Raw genomic sequence first — 21,059 nt, 5'->3', positions numbered from 1 at the left:
GCCAATTTAAGCCATGATTATACACAACTGCGTGTAACTCGGCAACTTCACCACCGAGCTCTTCACAAAGTGAGAACTTTTCCTAACAATTCATTGTGCTGATTTGCTCCAAAACGTCAACCTTCTGTCAGCTTCCCCCAGCCGGTCCCCCAGAAAGGAAGGCTCCACGGGGAACTGTTCTACATTGAATAGCAATGCAAATAACTTCTCTACTACGACTTTACCTTCCCTTAGCTCACATGTAATATTATGATCATCTATCAGCCCATTGGGATCTCTGGCAGGCTTTCTGCTTTTGACAGTTAGACAAAAAGCTTTATTTTATGTTATTTTTTTATGTCTTTGTAAAGTTGTTCCTCAACATTTTTTTTTGTCTGCCTCATTATGGTTTATATTTAACTTGCCAAAGTTAATACTCTTTCCTATTCTCCTCATTTGGATACAACTCCTGCTTCAGAAAGATGACTTACTTCTAGGAGCCTTGTTTACTTTACTGTTTAAACCAGTCCTCATCCATTTTTGTGGCTTCCCTTCAATCTCTTATTTCCCCTCCCTCCTCGGACTATTCACCATCAAAACTGGACACAGTATTCTAGAAGTCTTGGGTTGTGGGGTTTTGGAGGGGTGGGTTGGGTGGTGGGTTTTCAATTTTAAATCAGTGCCACTCACAAAATTTCTCAACTTATGTGTGTACATATGAACCTGAAATAGGATTTCAGCTATGATATTTGTTGAGATTACACGAAGCTTTCTCTGCATCTGTTTCCAAGACAAAGGTTTTCTATCTTGAAGATATAATCTGCATTTGTTCCTCCCAGATGTCTTATTTCATATTGGATGTATTAACATATATTTTGTTGGACTGTGGCCATTTAAATCAGGCAATCCAGACTGTTCTCTAAAAGTAATCAAACCTTTATTTAGTACTCTCTAATAAGTGTATCATCTGCAGACTTGATCTAGGATTTTTTTTCCAGCTAGGTTTATTAATGAAGGCACCGAGCAGTGCTGGAATGAGAACTGATCAACTGAAGACCTCATAACAATGAAAAAAAAAAAAAATTTAGTCTTTCCTTACCAGCAACCACATTTTGAGATTTCTCAGGGCATTGTTCTTTAATCCATCCAGCACTTGCTTATGCTTGGTGAAGTCTGAACTCACATTTTCACCATTAAAGAAGCACTTATCAAGAAGAGTTACATCCTCTGAAAAATATTTATTCTATCCCAACTATTTCCATCATATTTTGCCTATTTACATTTAAAATTGCAGTAAAAAGTCAGGAACCTTTAGAATAGAAAAACATTTATCCATTTTATTCATGCTTGAAAACAGCCAAACCAACTTTATCCAAATAATAATAAAAAACCCAACAAACCCACACATTTTATGGTGAAGACCAAGCCTGAAAAACGTCAGCCACAGAGATTATGTTTTCCTAATGACACAAACAACTGAAAACAAAAGCTATAATAAAAGAAATCATACAGCTCAAATTCTTAAATCAACAGGCAACCTAATTTCGCTTTAAGAGTTCTAAATATATTAAATTATGATACCTGGCTTGGTAATACTAACTTTGCATAGTTTGAGTATGAGAGAGGTTTCAGAAGAGAAAGAATCTTAAGTGTAGCATGGAATTCTTTGCAGAACTACTGGTCAGCCATCCTTACACCAATCCTAGGTAAAATAATGAAATGTCAGACACTGAATTTAACTAATAAAGAACTAAAGGACATCCTGGAAAAATAATGTTTGCCTTAGTAAGGTTTAGGGTTCATGTTAGAGAAGTAACTGAACATAAATCTCCAGCAAGAGGCTATCTTTAGAACTATCAATATGATTTTTCAATGTATGATCAAGACAACAACCACCTAGCTAGAGACAAGTTACTACCTCTCTGCATGGCATTAGTTCACTGCTGTCAGCTACAAGGAGGAGGTGACTGAACAGCAATCTGTAAGTAGCTACTGAAGCAGAGAATAAATAATACTTTGGATTCTAGCAGGCAGAAACTTCCTTCTTGAAGCCAAAGTCTTATAGAAATTAAGATTAATATTTTTTCAATAATAAGTTTATCCACAGCAATAATGTAGCACATTATTACCAGATTCTCCATAAATTTAAATCTTTAAATCAAGCTAACTAGTCTGTGATCCATGATGACTTTACTGGAAGAAAGTGTGTCCTGTGTCATGAAACAAATCTGCACAAGGGACCATTAATGGTACATTTCTGGCCTTGCTAACTACTAAACAGTCTTCCTTCTTCAGTGTATATAATTTATCTCTGTAGAATCAATATGTAACAACAGCCATGCCTTGGAAAAGGCAGTTTTGTTTCAGCTGTATAAAGAAAGGAAGGCTTTAGCTGCAGACATCTTACCACAGTTAAATTACCTTGTATCCCTCTTCTGTACTATTTACATTTAATAGGTACACAGACACAGAATTAAAAGTATTCAAAGTTCTTAAAAGAGGATGGTAAGGTATCTACCTTCAGTTCTAGTATTTATGTTCTAACCAGAGTTCCAAAACTCACACAGAAGATAATATTGATAATTGTTTGTTCTACACTGGTGATGGAGAACATAGTCTCAATGCCTAGCATTTTGTTTGAAAGGCCTGGCTGTAGTATCTGCTGGTTACAAGGCAATGTCAGATCTTTGTTTTCAATTTTTCAAGTTTGCAGATACCACGTTTACCAATAAAAACAAAGAGATATACCACCTGAAGGCCATGGTCACCCACCCTAACCTCTATATGTGCAAGTCATAGAAACTCCCTCCTTAAAAGAAATAAAATATATCTTTAGAAAAGTACTAGTTACGTTAAGAAGTCCACAGCCTCTTTTGCCAAAGAGATCGCGGCACTAGAGCATGTTTTCCACATGCATTTAAAGCTTGTACAAAGGTCAGATATAACCATTCAAATTTTCCATTTGACAAACCAAATTAAGATCCTTGAGCCTCAACAGTATAAAGTTCTTGCCAATCTATCTTCTGAACTGTCTTCCAGCCATTCTACAAACTCCTTGAAATGCAGAAGCTGCATGGTGCATTAGAGAAAGCCGTTAGCCAAATTTAAAGGTAAGTTTTGGTTGATCTGTTATGATTACATTCCTGATTTCCGAGAACTATGAAATAGTACAGCAACGTTCCACCCTTTCAGAGGGAAAAAAATTCTGAAGAAACTAGTAACACTTCAGCTAACAGTAACTTCTCAACACAGTAAGATGCATAACTTGTTAATAACATGTCTTAGACTCTTTGGAAAACACTGTTGCAAAGCCTCCTGGCACCTCAAGGATGCTTTCTCAAAAAAAAAAAAAAAAAAAAAAAACCCAAACCAAAAAAAACCCACAAAAAAAACCCCTGAAAAAAAGCAAACCACACACCCAAAAAACCCACACACAGTTTACTACTCCAGATAACTTAGCTGTTACTTCATGACTGGAACTTCCTAAAGACTGCATCATCTGGTACCACCTGTGAGCTTGGCCACACGTCTGTATCATGCACTAACAATACAATTTGTTTTATTATTCAACACAGACAACACTCTACCCTTTGAACAAGCTCCTAGTCAGACTGAAACCAATTAAGCCATTGCCAGTGACCACTCAAGCCCAGAATTTCAACACCAGTCTCCCTTTGAACTGATCAAGCGACAGAGCGATGACATTTTTCAAAACAATCTGCAGATCACCCACCTTGAGGGATGAGAAATCATCAGGGGAAGAGGGGAAAAAAACCCGGTGAATTACTTACTTTGGGAAGATGAGAGTCATGAGCGCTGATGCATAACCAGGCTTGCATACTCCCTCAGAGAAATTTGCATACTTTGATGCCAATTCTGGAGGCCTGTGAAAAAAAATAAGCAGAGAGTCACGACTCTCCTGGCTATGGACTGGGTTTTGCAATCATCCAAGTCTTTTTTTTTCCTTATGGCTTTTATGAAAAACAGCTGTGAGGAATTATTGCCAACACAGACAGGTATCTATTTGTTGCAATACAGCATCACAGGAGAACAACCAACAAAGGGCAGAGTTAAAGATATCTGAATTAGCACTAAACCACTAGTTTTACTGAAAGGTTTTCATACCTAGGAAGGTAAAGCTCATGGAAGAAAAATATCAAGATTTCAACCTTTCAAAAGGAAGAAAACATAAACAGCACTTTGTTTTGGCTATAATGCTAAAGTATGATCAAAGTTAAAATTATAGAAAAGTATTATTTAGAAAATACCTTTCAAGCATTTGAAACAAACTGCTGAGCAGCAATTCTGACAGGCTACCATCAGGGGATGCATGCTTTCAGTATTTGGAACAGATGACATTGCTGCTGTTCTGTTGATCTGTATCTTAATTCAGCTTGCATAGTTATTTCGGGGCCAAATTTAGAATATTGGGGGGGGGGGGGGGGGGTGGTGTTCCACTTAGTTTTCATATAGAAACAAGATTAGCAACTCAAGAAAAGATAACTTAAGTCCAGTACATACTTTTACCATAGATCTACCGAGTGACCTGGAAAAACCAAGCAATTCATGCCCCTATTCACCACCTGCAAAATTTTTACATTCATCCATTTCACAAAAACATTCCACAGGTTAACTCACTTGTGCTTTCAGAGTAACACTAGATACTTTATTGTCAGTCACAGAATGAGAATTATCAATATTGCTTCCAAAAAAAAGCATTTACAGTTACATGTTCAACATTCAGTGGAAGTTGCAAGTGTTAACTACTGCAGAGTTGATCAATAATACTGTATTTGCTACACCATTTTGTTAGCAGTAGGCAAGTAATGAAAGAAAGGTTTTTGCCCTACAGGTCAACAGTAGGGAGTCAAATGAAGATGAGAGTACAAATCCGCATAGTAGATCCACAAAAATAATTTTCAAGAGCCCGTTATTATCACAACCGTGCTTTCTTTTCCAGGCATCACCAACATGTACATCACCAATAACACTGAAGTAGTAAACTACTGCTAAATGTAACGAGCATGGATTCAGAGGGTTTTGACTAAGTGGATCCCTGAGCTGAAGACTAGGTCCTGGAGGGACTGTGAGCAGTGATGCAAACAGAACCCTGGCTGGCAAAACTACGTATCTGAATGAAAGTAACTCCATGCTGAAATGGTAGTAACTGTCCTTGTACTGGTCCTGGCATCACATCCTGAGAGACCACTAGCCTTCCAGGTGGGTGATCAAAAGATGGAGAGTTCATTTCACAATTAACTGTATACAGTACAAAACCTCCTAAAAATTTATAGTTCTTAAAGAAAAAAAATAAATCCCTTTTTCTGAATAAAAATCTAAACCTTCAACAGCTAGAAGAGGAAATAAACTGGAGAAAATAAAGAGTTACTATAAGTATATAATTTCTTAAGACTTTTGCGGAGGAAAAAACCAAAAAAATCTTAAGAACATTGACCCAGTTCTAATTCTGCCATGGAATTCCTGCATAGTAAAATGTTACACGTTTTGACCAAAACTATCACAATTCCTCATCTATAGGATGGCAGAACAATACATTTGGCTATTTACATATAAATTGTCAATTATTTACAGCAAAGTTTAGATTTCTCTAAAATACATTATATAGACATGGAGAGACAGATACAGACATAACACTGTCTAGTACAACCCACATCCCTGAGCTCAGTTTCCACAGGTGGCATTACAATATGTATCTCTGAATGACAGAGATGAGAAAGCATCCAAGATGTGAACACCTAGAATTCTGAATGCCAAAGAGTGGCACTGAATGACTTTTGTTCTGACTCCAGTCAGAATCTCTTTAGAAATAGGCACAGGAAGGAACGGCCTGTTGCTGACAAAACAGAAGGTTTTAATGGTGTTAAAATACATCACCTTCTGACATAGCCAAAAAGGACAGCAGGGTGTACAGACCACAGCTTGTTGCAGCACTTCAGATATGAAGAAATGTGGGAAATCTTAATTTCTATCAAGCAAACTTAAGGGTTGCTGGATTTTTATTGTTTAAGCAACATACAGAAACCCCTAATACCAAAATCTTCAAAAACAAGTAGAAAGCAACTGGAATTTATCTGCAGGCACCACGGTAGTGAGTCATTGCTGGCAAACTTGTATAACTATTTCAACAGCAGGCCTTTCTCAAATGACCTCAGTGGTCATACAAAGTATCTTGTGCCACAAACACAGGCATTTTTCTCTTTTCTGATTTAATGGCGCTTTCATTATCAAATTAAAATGTCCCTCAGATGCCCATCATGGTGTTTCTGCAAAAGAATAGCAGGCTGAAGCCCTCATGCATGCGAGTGGCACAGAATGCCAATCTGAGCTGCATACTGATGGTGGAGCTGTCAATCACAAAACCCACAAAGATAGTCAGAGCTGCTGAAGCCTGAGGGGCAGAGTTGTTAACATTTCTTGGATGTGATGAAGTTCATGATCCAGAGTGCCAGAGGCAGAACAATTCTCGTAAGCCAACCGAAGCTGCCATCTCGCATCATTCAACATTTGCTTATCTCCGTTCTTCTAGCCACATATTGAGTCAGCAGGCTACAGAAAACTAGAAATGGGCAGTCTATGTTTTAAATCCTTTTAGGGACCCATTTTGTTTGTTTGATTTCTTCAGATTACACATTACACGCTGTCACTGCCAGCATGCTCATAACGATAAGCCTACATTAGGTGTAACTCGAAGGGAAACATTTAGAGTAAGGCTGAATACAGCCTTGCTGTCTACCATTCTGCTACCACATGAAGCTATCCAAGCTACCATCATTTTAGATAACATAAATTTGCTTTGTGTTTTTTTTTCCTGCAAGATTCACAGATCTCGCAGAGATTGTTCTTCCATAAATCAGACTGCAAAATATCCTGCATGAAGTATCCCATGTAGAAGTACACATTTTTCAAACAAATCCAGCTTTGTAAAATCACACTGCTGTTAGCAGGTATACAGTTCTGTAACAAAAAAAGTGTATGAATAAGCACCTCGTTCACATCTGATGACAGTGTACTTATTACAGTGACGCATATATTGCTGCTGCTTTGATTATGTTTCTTACTTCCAAATGGAAGCAGCAGTATTACTGGAAGTACCTTCTGCAGAGGCTGCCTGACAAATTACCAAAACAGAGCTTATGTTTAATTCTCATTTTATAGTCCTGAATGCTGCTTACAAGAGATGGGTCAAGAACTATGCACCAAACCAAACAATATTACTCTCTTAATGCTCTACTAGTAAATAGCTTCATCTCATCAGCTCCATTTCTGTGCCTGGAAACCAAGGCTATCCTGATCCCACAGAAAGCTGTTGTGGTAAGCCAGCCAGGGCTATCATGACTGTTATATCACAAAGGTGCAAATCCCCTCTGCATCTTCCAGGTCCAACCACGTTACTCCAGCTCCTGATCCTCATGCTCCTTGTTACAGTGAAAAAATCAGTTGGGTTGAGGTAGGTAAAGAGCTTGTCGAGACGGCAGAAAGGACAGAATTAGGTGACACTGCAGACCCTTTAATTCTGCTCAAATTTTGTGCAGGAGAAAAAACAGTAAGATAATAAATTTATTCAGAATAAATGAGGAAAACAATTGAGAGTCATAACTGTAAACATCTGCAATTTTTAAACAAGTGCCTGCATGAGGGTGAAGTCAGAGGGAAGTAATTCTATTATTCCACTAAAAAGAAAACGCATTCTTGGTTGTTTTTTTTCCTGACTTTTCTCCTGTAAGACTAGCACACAACCTGAATTCTTAAGAATTCTTAAGACTTTCTGTGCTTCTCTACAGTTATGTGGACATCAGTCAACAAAATTTCACAATTTAGGTAAGTTAAAAATCCAGCTGCTTTCAGAGGTTTAGGAAAAGTAACAAGATTTTTCTTTCTGCTTCTATTTGGCAGATGTGTGCCTTCTTTAATCTCAAATATGAAAATGTCATCATGGTTAATTCCTTCATCATGTCTTAATCAGGGACAGCATGTCATCCTCATAGGACTGGAATCTAAATCCATTTAAAAAAATTAGTAATACAAACTCAAGTGTTTGGACTACTAAAAAAAATGACCATAACTAAGCTCACGTAATTGAATATTACAAAACCTACTTAAAGAGACAGATTTTGCCACTTTGACCTCCACATGGAATTTAAATTGTGGATTGTAAAAATTCAAAAACTTAATCATCTTGAATTGTCTTATTTGAGGACTGATTTCTCTTGCTGTTACTCTTGCACATAAAATACATGCAATATTTCTGAAACAAGAAAAAGGAGTTCTTTGGCAATGTGCTCTCTAGGTTGACCCTTCACCTTGGGGTTTCTTTCTCTTTGGTCCAAAATAACCTGAGTCTTATACCCATACAGCAGCTCTACAAAGTGTATGTCATGATAGCTAAAGAATGAATAGGAAATGTGATGAGAACATGAAATGAAAGGCACATAAAACACAGTGGTTATTATGAAGTACTAATGAAATACTATTAGCAAGTAATTTGGCACACACAAAAAAAGAGCAGATTGCTAAATCAAAGCGGTTAATACTGAGACCCCGTATCGACATCATATGAGATTCAGGGCATTTTATTTTAGACTGGACTCCTGTCAGATTCCCTAGGCCAGATGTATCCACCACATACATACAAGGCACAGCACTGGCCAAAAAGACAAGTCTTAGTTTGGACTCTTATGTCCAAATCAAATATTTATTCCAGGAGTCTATGAAATGCAACAAGCTTTCAGTTTGGTTTCCCCCAAATAAGCCCAGGGCTACATTTCAATCAGCATACAGTAAGAAACAATTATGGGATTTGCTTCAAAATTCCAGGACTGCACCAAACAAGACACTGAAGAAGACAAAACCAGAGTGGCTAGGAAGTGCATTGGTTTATATTTTAATTAATATCAAAGGGTCACAGATCTTTGAATGGTATTTGTTTTATACATTAGTTGTAGCCTAATAAATAGACAGCTTCCAGTCCTCAATATGCTTTTTTCATAGTATCTCATAAACTTGTAAAGCAACAAATCCCATTTGAGGGGGGAAAAAACACCCTGAAACAGAACCATAAACCAGCTTTCCCTTCCTAACTGGCAAGGACTTCTGTTAAAGAGATGGATGGGAAAGTAAGTGTCACATCAACTCTCCCCTTCATTAAAGACTGTTAGCCTCACACCAACTACCAATTCACTTAAAAACATGGGAGAACACCTTTAGCAGGTCTGGGGATGCAGCTTTTTTACTCTCCTTCAGTTACTGCTATTCAGTCAGAGAAAGAAAAGTCATTAACAACACAGGTCATTAACAACAGCAGCCTTCACCTATATTGTAGTCAATTCCCATACACCGGTAACAGCAAGGGGCTTAAAGAAAAAAAAAAAAAAGTATTTTCACATCTGATTTTTATAAGTAGAGTCATGATTATCATGTCATTTTGACAGGCGGAATCTCCTCGAGTGCACGACACTATGGAAACAAGATGAGCTGATGAACCCTTCTCTTGGTACATGGCTGGAACTCCATGTTCAACAGGAGGGCAGCACAGGTTAGGAAAACTGAAACAGAAGTTTAAGGAACTCTGATTACAGCTCTGTTAGAAGTTTCCAAACTTTGGTTCAAAGAATTGCACAGCCTGATCATGTGATACTTGCTATTTTTCTAGTTCCAGCTGAGGAAAAACTAAACAAACAAAAGAAAGGAATGAGGAGATAGAAAGAAGAGGAAAAGCAGAATGCTTACACTGAAAGAGACAGGAAATGCATCTATCACAGTATTGCCAGCTAAACAGATGTAAATATTTTCAAAAGTTACTTCAGTATGTAAGCAAATTCTTCAAGGAGGCTGTATGACCAAATACGAGGAAAGATGGCCCAAATCCCTTTTTCTGAAAAGATGTGATGCACACTAGAAGAAATGTCCTGTTCTGCTTCTCCACTAAGAATTGTGGCTTCTCGTGAAATTAATTTCTTAACTGCAAAGATAATCAACACATACTTTTATTTATTTATTTGGACTACTCAAGAACACCAGCTGAAGAAGATTAGGTTACACTGAACTAGCCCAGGAAAACAAAGTTTAAAAGCCATCCCACTAAAACCCGTGACCCACCTCCACAGCCCTGAATGAAGACACGATGCAAAGTCAATGCTGCCCTTTGGGAAATGCACGCTAGGAGGGGGTGCTGCCGGCTGAAGACCACGAACGCTGGCAATGCCATTCATCCCGTGTGAAATGTCATCTTTGCACACACACACCAAAGAGGTTTCCATCCTCAAAGGCGGCACAAGGATCCTACTTCCTTACTAAACTCCATTCCTGCCCTTTGACATACTAGGAATTAGATCACTAGGTAGAATAAGGAATTTCAGGTTAGTCTCAGCAATGCTAAATACAGAAACACAGCTGTAAGTGATTTCTCTATCAGAAAGGACTGTATCATTGCACCACTTCTTACAGTTCACAGAATCCAATAACCTTTTATCAACTTCTAAAAAGTGTTGGGATCCTTGTGGACAAACGAATTGGAAGTTTTCAAGCTAGAAAGTTTTTGTTTGAATGCTGACTTTATAAAACCAGATTCAAAGGATGCAGATTAAAAAATCCAAGAAAAGTCCATGGCACATTTTCTATGTGACCTAATGCTGCATACTCCTCCAAAAATTGAGTAATATCTCCTGATCTCCTTTCGTTTTTATAAACTTTCCCCTTTTTAAAAAATTTCTGTTTCTGCTACAACTTATCTTTAAGACTAGTAGCACAGAGGAAAAGCAGAATTGTGTTCAAATAGACACAAATAAGGAACAAAGAAAACAGTCCATTTGAGGGTTTGTGTTCTTGAAGAAACAAGGAAAGGAGAAAACAACTGGCTGAAATCCCAATTGTTAGACTAAACAAAAAGCATGAGATACAGAAATTTTATTTTCCCAGAAGGCAGCTGTTTACCAAAGAAAGAAAGAAAATAAATAAAAAAAGTGAAGATGACTGCTCCTGCAGTTTTCGATTATTTACTAATCTTTGGACAAAGAAACTTGTAACTGAATGAGGAAGTAACTTGCTGATAGTCAACATAATTCCTGAATACGTATTATTGGACTTTTATCTATTCTAGTTTCCATAGACCCAAAATTACTGGTTTCCATCCTCAGTAGTAAGTATCAACATTCTGGTTTTACAGATAAGAGACAAGGATGACCTAATGGAGGACAGACGCTTTTTTGAAGATGGGACATGTTAGGACTCAACTTTGTTGTCAATAAAAACCTCTCTCAGCAATCAATTGGGATTCCTATCCGAGCTGCGTTCTGAACAAACTGAACTGTCTAAAGAATGTCTAAATAAACTCTATTTCTTCAAAGTCAGAAATGATAATGCTCCCTAATATTAGAACCTGTAATTCTCAAAACTTGGAAAAAATTAAATGCTGCGATTTTCTACTTAAATAGCTCTCAAAACTCACTTTTAGCACAAGGGCCATAAAAAGTGAGCAAATTAAAAGTCTAATGTGAAATAAAATGCTTACCTATCTCATCCATTTTTGGCCAAACAAAGAAAAGCAAGAAGATAAATCGAAAAGATGTAGTTTTGTTGCTGTAACCCTTAAGTCTTCATCAACCCTTATCTGTTACATCTACAAATGGGCAACACTTTCTTCAGATCAGGAGCAACGTTTTTCTATTTGTAGTGTAATGAATCCAGTAGTGTAGGTCCAGAAGAGACAAGCAAGTTGCTAAAGAGATGAGAATAAATAATTCAATGCAATTAGAACCCAGGAATCCTCTGCTCAGACTAGTAGGAATCGGTACATCTAAAACCAAAGATACTCCCCCAAAGCCTAAGCTGTGGGGAAAAAAAAAGATCAACTAAGAATTCCTGAGCATCATAGCTGAAGTAACAGTTTTACATCTGTGGATACCACAGTTTACTAGATTTGAATGTCCAAATCCAGCACTTTGCAGTTTTAAAAGCCAAACGAGAAAATCAGTTACACTAAGGTTTTAATGACCAAATCTTCCTTCTGAAAAACATAGGTAATTTCATTGCAGAACACAGCCAGGCTATGGAACAATTAATTTCAGAGAAATTCACATTGTTTAGCTAGGTGTGACAGCACACTGGCACAGCAGAACAACAGTGATTTATTATTCACTATTTCCCCTATCATTGGAACGTCAACCAAAATTATCCTAAATGTCCTAAAGACAGTAAAACACTGACAGAAGGAAGCACTTCTTTCATATAATATGCAGTTAATCAGTAGATTTCTTTAAAGAAGAAATCTTTAAAGTTGGTATGTTATATAAGCCAGATGTATAGATGGGCTCAAAAGCCATTAAGAGGTCCAACAGTCTCCCAGACTTGGGAATACCAAAGCTTCCTCTCCACGGAAGACACTGGAGCAAGGATTGCTTCACACTGGTATATTTTTCTCCTTCACTAAACAATTCCAGGGAGCACTTTGAGAAAAGATACTGGGGCCGGTGAGCCTTTGGTCTGGCCATTTTTATTTTCTCTGCAAAGGAAGCCCAACCCTTTCTGTTGTAGTAGCGGCAGATCTATTGCACATGCAACTGGCAGCGACCAAACCTCAGGGGATTAAATCCCACTTGGAAAAAATTCTCTCAGGTACCTGACAGCCAATCTTTAACAAGAACAGTTCACAAGACCCTCCCTTTCCAGTTTCCTCTATAATTTTGCAGGGGTGAGGGTGATGAAGGTTGCCCTTTAAACTTTTCATTGGAAAATATGGACAGCCAGGGAGGGAACAACAAATCAAATCCTCTTAACTAAAGAAAAAAAAGACGCTGGATATAGCAAGGCCTTTTAGATTTTTTTTCTTTTTTCCTGGGCTGGACTGAAATTGAGGGAAAAAACCCACTGCCCAGTGCATAACTTGCTTTAGATTGTACGCAGAGGTGACCTCACAATCAGGCAGTACGGTTTAACAGTAGTTTTACAAAATGCTATAGGTAGTCACAAGGCTCTGAATTTTTCTTACTCCTCTGAAGCAGCAGTTCAAAAAAAAGCTGTCTGCTGACCTGTATTATAGATAGATGTCATGAATTCAAACAGAAATCAATTATTCTAATAAGTAACACACTGAAGTTGTAAGAAGAGGAAGGCTACATATCGGGAAGAAAACGTTTCCTCCAGAAACTTTGCTGTAAATAGAGACCATAATGCTGACCTGGAGGAACCCTTGTGGGTACCCTAACTGAGCATGCCCCTATGAAACTACCAAAAATCCAAACTGCTTTAGGACAAATAATTAAGAATAGTCAGAACTCTTAGCAGTAAGAACATCTGCAGAGTGACCCAGACCAAAAAACTTCCCTGTGTACTCCACACATTGGTCTAGTGAATGCTCTTCTGCTAAGGTAACCTCTTTCCCCCCCCTCCCCCACCCTTCAAAGAGCAGCTGCTTGTCTGAAAAGACCATCCAACCAACATCCAAACTGCCATATGTAACCGCAGTGAGTCAGAGAACAGAATAAAGTTTGCCTCGAAGAACTGTGAGCAGCCCAATTAATCAGACCTTCGTCCATCTGGTATCACCCTTAACTTCACTGAACATCAGAAGGTTATTCATGGCTCTCCAAAAGAGAGAGAGAGAAAGAAGTGGTATTCTAAGATGTCTGGTGCACAGGCTAACGGAGAGCTCCAAGGCTGAGCACTGAAATAAGTTTCACTTTTCAACAGGACAAATCCTCTCCTTTCCTCCTTGCTAATTCATCAAAAGAGCAACACTTCACAAGATCACCTGAGCCCAAGTTTCACGATGTTAAAATGCAGCTTTGATTCCTGTACACATCTGAGTCACAAACAAACAGTCGAATGACACAACCGCTGTTGGGGATTTTTCCTTCAGTGATGTAAGAAAGCACGACTAGAAGAGGATGAAGTTTTGCTGCTGTATAGGACACTGCTCACATTTTTCAGGTCTTTAAGATTAAACCCTTTAAAGAACCAGGGGGAAGATATTTCTAAGTAGGAATTTAAAGGTCTGAAATCAAACAGAAGTATCCAAACACATTCAACATGCAAATCAAAAACTTTTTTTTTTTTTTTGTTGGCTTTTCAGTTTATCCTTCTTTAACGAGCTGGAACAGATTGCAAGGCAGACAAGGAAGAAACAGCACATACGTGGTCTGTCAGTTTTCCATCCCTCCCTTTGTAGTCATGACTGTCATTGCTGAGAGCAGGACTTGGGGCTGCAGCTAGTGTCAGGAGTAGCATTTCTGCCTGTTTTCATTTCTGCTGTGAGCTGAGAAAGAATCACAGGGGCTTTTGTGTAATGTAAGAGTACAAAGTATCTCATAGAAGTTAATTTAATTGTTTGGTTTTCTCAAAAACAGCTAGAGAAAACCTTATCTGAGCCTCACAATTCAAACATCCATAGCCTCAAAAACATCTTACAGCAACAACTGCTACATGACTTCCTCCCTGGCATGGCACAGACGACACAGCTGTAAGTAACCTTCCTCCTGCAAAGTAGCCTTCATCGTGTTGTGTTCATTGCAATGGGCACCACACACCACCAGCTCCCTCACCAGCCCTTGTCAGGTCTGGGGTCCTGCAGAGTACTTCTCCAGTACAGATTTGCCAAGGATGCTAGCAGCAATGTCATGCTTCCTCAAGGAAAAAAAACATATTCTAAATTTATTAGCCTAATCAAAGCTTAACCTGTCCTTCAGTCCTAGGACAATTTTAAACAGTACAAATAATTTTTAAAAAAAGAGAGAGCGAGACAGATTTTTACTAAGCAAGACTTACTGTCAGGTTTGCAGTCATAAGATTGGGAATGGAACAACTGAAATAAGATACACCTCTGGATTATATTTAACAGGGTTCCTTCAGTTTCTCTCACCTAAGAGTTTCTCCAGCCTACCATCTCTGTAGAAAGCTAAGCATCATGGTTTCACAGCATGTCACTACTGGGCAGACCACCATCCTCCCTTCTGCTAGGCAATTCTTCTCAAGCACAGCAAAAAGGCTTCCTGCTGTCTTTCAGCATAAATGAAATATTGTTTTCTTACCTAACAGATTATAATCACAGCTGTTAAAAGTATGTCTTGGTTTTAATGCCCTTCCCCAGCGTGCAAAAAGTCTTTGGTGGAACAAACACATATACTCTTCTCTGCCTTGATGACCTACTACATATTCTTAAAATTTATGTACGGCATTCTTAGCACATAGAGACAGAAAAACTTTGACGTCTCTGGTCACGTTACAGCAATGCAGAAGACAAATTTAGAGGCAGACTGACTAAAGTAAGTTGTCTCCTCCCATGCACGCCATTTACAAAAAACCTCCTCACAACCAGCTACAATCAAAAAAGTATAAATTAGGAGCTGACAACTAAGCTGTGTCTAGATACCATAGAAAAGTGTTCTTCAGAGCAAGTGACGTGCTTCAGAGGCAGGCTTGATAAACACTGTAACGTTCCTTTGCTGGAATACACTTGATTTCCATTCAGCCATCAGATGAGGATTCCCTAAAACACTTCCAAGGGAAAACAAAAGGAAAGTAGATTTCTCTTTGGAGGTGGAACAGCACTGGCCTGCAAGAGGGATCTATGTCAAGCCAGGAAGGTGCCGAAGAGTTGATGCTGTGTGATGACATACATGCCTTTGGGATTTCAAACAGAGGCAACACTTCCATCAGTTTCATGATAAGCTCACAAATGCTTTCATTCAGGACAGGCAGCAACAAATCACCTGTTTCCACAATGTGTGCTAGCACTTTGTATCCTTGATATTGGTCATAGTGAACAATGATAAACATCTATGTTTTAACATAAATCTGTATCAAAACCCATGATGCCACAGAATGTTTAGCCCTTGCAGTAAACTGGATTATCACTTAGAATTAGAATGAGACTAATTCCTTTAATGGTCTTAATGCAGTATTTCTAATGTGTTTAGCTGAAGTTTTGGGAATGATCAATACTTAGATAGCCCAATCTATTCAATTTTCGTAAGTTATTCAGAGATCAAGAAGGTCTTTGTAGGAGGATATTCAGTAACCAACAAGCTTACAATTGCAGAAGCTGGCCAAAACTAAAGTAACTTATCTCTGAGCTTTTGAACAGTTTTCTGAAGGAAGAACATGAAGCGTAGGTTTTTATATGCTCTTCTCCCAAGAGGATAAAGCAACAGGAAAGCCTCATGTCATTTATGAGTTTATAGATAAACCCTGAATTGGGTTTTACTAACTAAAGTAAATTTAGCCTTCTGTGAATGAAACCACTGTAAAAATTTTTGCTCAAACAACAGTTAATAGAGACTTGTAAAGTTAAGTAGTTGTAACCACATCCACCCCAGGAAAACAAACAAATACATATTTAATTAGGTTAATGCTACTGTGGTGAAGAACTACAAGTAAAGTAAGCGTTCCACCTTACTGAACCTTTTCTTCATAGAGTTCTCAGTTTTTATACAACTAATCTGTCTGGTTAAAAGAACACAAGATGTGCAAACCCAGTCCTGAGAGGAACATACCAAGGAAGAGATCAATTTCACACATACCAGGCACCTTCATGGACATCCATGTGAACAAGTCCACCTAACAAAAAGTGTTTCCTATTCAATATTTACACTAATTGGAACTGTATGGTTTTTTTGTTGGTTTTTTTTGTGGAAACTCATATTCACCATTATGTATTGTACTCCGAATCAAAAACGGGTTGAAATGCTTATGAGTCATTCCTTTTTGCTTTTAAAATATTTGTACATCAACTTTCTGCCAAGAATATGGAGATCCCCTAGTGTTTGAAGATTTATTAATAATCCCTAACAGTCCAAAAAGTCCTCAGAAATTCTTTAGAAATTCCTGCAAGAATGTTGTCCAGACGTACCCGTTCTAAACCACAAACTTAGGTATCGATTGCTTGAATTTTTGTTGTTAAGGAAAACACTTTTTCCCCTCATCCAAACTGAACAAAACTTGATGTATTTACTGCACACTTCTACATCTTCTATAAATACATTATTACTATTTTGCGTTATACTCTCAGTAAAACTGTTTTTCCATTAACATTTCTTTCTTGTGAAACTGAACTTGGGGCAGACAGTATAAAACTGCTCTAAACAATGCCCAGCCATTCATATTTTTTGTTTTACATTCTTTTCCCACATGGTTTGGCTCATAATTACTTCCAGCTTCAGGAAACTGGCCCTTTTAGAAGTACCAAACATAAGTTTTTGACTTTGTTTGTACTTAACAAATCAAGTAACAAATCAGTTCTATCTAAGTAGCTAGTAATTCTGAGTTCTAAAATCTTTAACTTCTTCATCAATTGAGGCTGTGTCTAACACAGGAATCCCCCAAGTTAGATAACGGAGACTCACATGAGGAATCCTTATGACAATTCCAAAGGTTCAAAATTGAGAAAAACTGAAATGAACTAAGAAGAGCAAAACAAACAAAAAAAAAACGGGATGGCAGTTACATCCCACCCAACTGTGGGAGGTTTGATGGATGAACAACAAATAGCCCAGTAACTGAATTGTTGTGAATAGCTAGGGTTCATTTTCTTAAATATTTGAAGTGCTCAGACAATTAGTATAGATTTGAAGAGATTGGGTAGAAGGACATGAATTAAAAGTAAAAAAAAAAAAAAAAAAATCTGAAATGAAAGAGAAATAAATAACCGACTGCCAGGAAAATACCAATGTTGTAAAGTATGCTAAGCCTTGAAATAATCTTTCAGAAAAAGCATCAGGATGCTCTTGATTGTGATCGTCAGGATCCCTCCATTTAGCCCACAAGACACATTCTTACCCCTGCCTAGGCAAGATGGGAGATCATTGGGACTTCTCACTTCTTTTTACCCGCCTCAGGACCACAGAAATACAAGACGACAAATGGGAAGGAAAACGGGACAAAAAGAAGTGCCACAGCAGCAGGCACAGGGAAAGTCCAGCATTCCAACACATTTATTGCTTGTTTTTACAATGCTTAATGGTGAAGTACCACACAGACACAAACACTTTCAAAGCAACCTCCCACCCTAGAAACAAAATAAGGGGAAGGGGTTCCATTTCAATTCTTCATTATTAAAGCTCTGAAGTAAAGACATTTCAACAAACACAAGTAACCCAATCTGTGTGTTTCCCTAGCCCAAACTCCCTCCATTTTTACGGTCTTTTCAAAATCTAGATCAAGTTTCATTTGAGTTTGCAGGGTGAAGATTGTTATTTCTGGCTCCACCCCCCACCTCCCCAACTCAATCTCTTTCTAAAGCGGAGTTTGAAATTACCATGAATATTCAAAAAAATCTTTGTTGCACCTCCCAAATCTACTCTGTAATATTGGAAAAACATGTAAACATACAGCATCACAAAATGTCTAGCAAAGCACAGAGCCCACTGGAAAAAATATTCCTCCTTTCAATTAAGTACAGCCTAAAAATTCCCAAAGTACACAATACAAAATACACACCATATATTGTATAAATACAGTATATTAACTATGTTAGTATTAGTTATTGTGATCAACCATACTGATCTCATAGTAATTTTTCTAACTGAGAGGGGTAGCGATTTCTTTTGCCTGTTTCTACCTTTAAAAAAAAATTACTTTCTCTCTCAAGTTAACACATTGTAATATCCACTTATCTTTTTGTTTAAGTGAAGAATGATTCTAGTAAGCTCAAGCACATCTTGAATATTTGCAAAGCTCTGAGAGAGTGGTTCTTCCCCAGTCATAGTCAAGCTCTGAGACGCTTCCTCCATCATTCATCATCTAGATTTTAACATCCAAGGTTTTGAGCTGACTGTAGCAGCAGGTGAAAAGATCCACCATCAGCCAAAGGGAACTTTTTCCTGGCTGTTGTTTAGAAGCATCAAATCACCAATCTAACTGCTGAAGCACCTTTGAAAACAGCTTTTGAAAGGTAAGTTTGAAACGAGGACAGAAGCAGCAGTCACTAGCTTCCATCTCACCAAGTGGCATGCCAGCAGAGTAAAGAAAGCTGGTATAGAAGCATGAGGGCAACAACACAAGGGAACAGCCACCAAATCACAGGGATTATTACAAAAAAGGAGCTTTTCACATGCCAAGACAAGTGAATCTACACTTGTAACATGCCAAGGCATACTCAAAGTAATTGTTAAGGTGACTAAACCAAGCATTCACAGAGTAGTTAAGTGACAGAATGAAGAATGACCACACAACCTTCACCTGGGCCCACTAAATACGCAGTAAGATACAGGCTATAATTAACTCCATGATCATATGCTGATCCTCCTACAGAAATCTCATGTAATTCAATACAAACATAGATTCTGGTTACAGAATGATTCAGAATTTGCAGTTGTAGAAACTCTCATTTCTAGAACCTGGCCAGTCTCAAAGAACTACTACAATATTTATATTTAATAATAATAAAAGCATGCAACCCTTTGCCAAGCACAGATGTTAGAAAGTGACTGCAAATCTTGGCATATGGTGGCACCCAGCAATCCATTGGCTGAGTCGCTAATGTGATTGATGGCCTTAAGTTGTTCAGGAACTACTGGCCTTTCCAAGAATTAAGACCTGCAAATCATATCATATTTTTTGTGTAAGTGCTTTTCTCTACACAACCAGTAAATGTTGGATTTTTTTTCTCAAAGGTTTTTAAACAGTACGTGGCTCTGTTGCTTGGGAAGTCCCTACCTGCGAGAAACTGATGCAACCGGCAAGTTTCTGTACTTTGTGCACATTTTGTTTTGATATTCTCATCTTGGTAGTGACCTTATGGTTGGTACAAGCATAACTAAAAGATGAACTCCTCTTGCAACAGATCTTTTTCACCAATCTGGTCCTAAGGAGCCTTAGGTCTTGTTTTGACTAATTCATAATTAACAAACTATGTTGCCTACAGAAGTCCCCAGCTTTATATTCATCCTGTATTTCATTAACAACCCCCACCCGGACACCATCCTGCTTTTTAAAAGACTTCCTAAAGAAGAGTTAGCCTAAGCACAGGCAACAGAAAGGAAGCATCTTCCTTCTTGATACTCTCCTGACAAACTCAGAGCAACAAGACTTCTGGTCAGAACCAGTCATCTCCATGAAGCATCTGTACAGTATCTTTAAAACTGGCCATCCCCTTCCAGGTGAGATTCCTGGCCATACCAGCCTCCCTAACGCTACAGCAAGGCATGCATCAGGCATGCATACAGTTCACACAGAAAACACTTTTCAAGCGCTTCTGACAGATTTTTCTTTCCAGAGTGAACAAATCTGGTTTCATTACCATTTCCAGGAACTCAAAGAGAACCAGTGAACAGAATCATTACATTGCTGTAACCACAACAGAATGAATTATACTTGAATAACATGCCCTGGGCATCTACAGGGTAGAGGATGCTAAAAAGTAGTAATACCTGAAAAAATTAAAGATGCAAAGGCAAATCAACACATTACTATCAGAAGTTTTAATGCAGATCTACATTTGTAGAAAAGGTTAGTTCTCCAGGTCATTAGTTTAAATGACACCAACTAACACAGCCAGGAACAGATTTTGAGTAAAGATGGGGGGGGTGGGGGGGGGTGGGGGGGGTGGAGCGGGCAGAGAGAGAGAGAGAGAGAAAATAGAAAATTAATTGTTGCCTCAAGTGCTTCAAGTCACCCAAGGTTCTCACATGCTATCAATTAAGTGAACCCTATAAAGTTATGATCCATGGCAAAATTCCACCAGAATGATTATATCACAACAGACATCATTAAATTATTTCTGCCAATAAAGTCATCAGTGCAGAACATATTACCCCTTTCAAATCTAAGCAAATCTTTTTTAACCAGAAATGGCTTCTACAATGGTACCATCTTGATTGAGTCACAGAAAGCATTTTTAGCTACCAAGTTCCACTAAATTCAGTGTGTACTTAGAAAACGTACTTGGTACCCTGACCACACACAGTGAACTTGTGGAACTGATGCAAATTCCTCTAGGCTGTCACCCGTTCTTCTTTCAAAATTTATTTAGTATGCTTTACAGTATTCTCAGCTTTTTTCATAGCTCCCTTGTTATTAAAAAAAAAAATAAAATAATCACAGAATAATTCAGGCTGGAAGGGAACTCTGCA

The 21,059-nt window shown here is 38.1% G+C and overlaps 1 protein-coding gene across 6 annotated transcripts in view; it reads right to left on the bottom strand.

Moving 5' to 3' along the window:
- The window catches only part of ST3GAL3 (ST3 beta-galactoside alpha-2,3-sialyltransferase 3), a 184,118-nt gene that overhangs the window by 112,219 nt on the left and 50,840 nt on the right, over positions 1–21,059 (bottom strand). For all 6 annotated transcript variants that reach the window (XM_055815364.1, XM_055815366.1, XM_055815368.1 and 3 more), the window contains one exon: positions 3,771–3,863. In XM_055815364.1, the coding sequence (XP_055671339.1) occupies positions 3,771–3,863 (93 nt within the window). The remainder of the gene's footprint in view (positions 1–3,770; positions 3,864–21,059) is intronic.

Source organism: Falco peregrinus, chromosome 10, assembly GCF_023634155.1.
Source record: "Falco peregrinus isolate bFalPer1 chromosome 10, bFalPer1.pri, whole genome shotgun sequence".
Lineage (NCBI taxonomy): Eukaryota > Metazoa > Chordata > Aves > Falconiformes > Falconidae > Falco > Falco peregrinus.
This window is presented reverse-complemented; position numbering and strand designations above follow the sequence as displayed.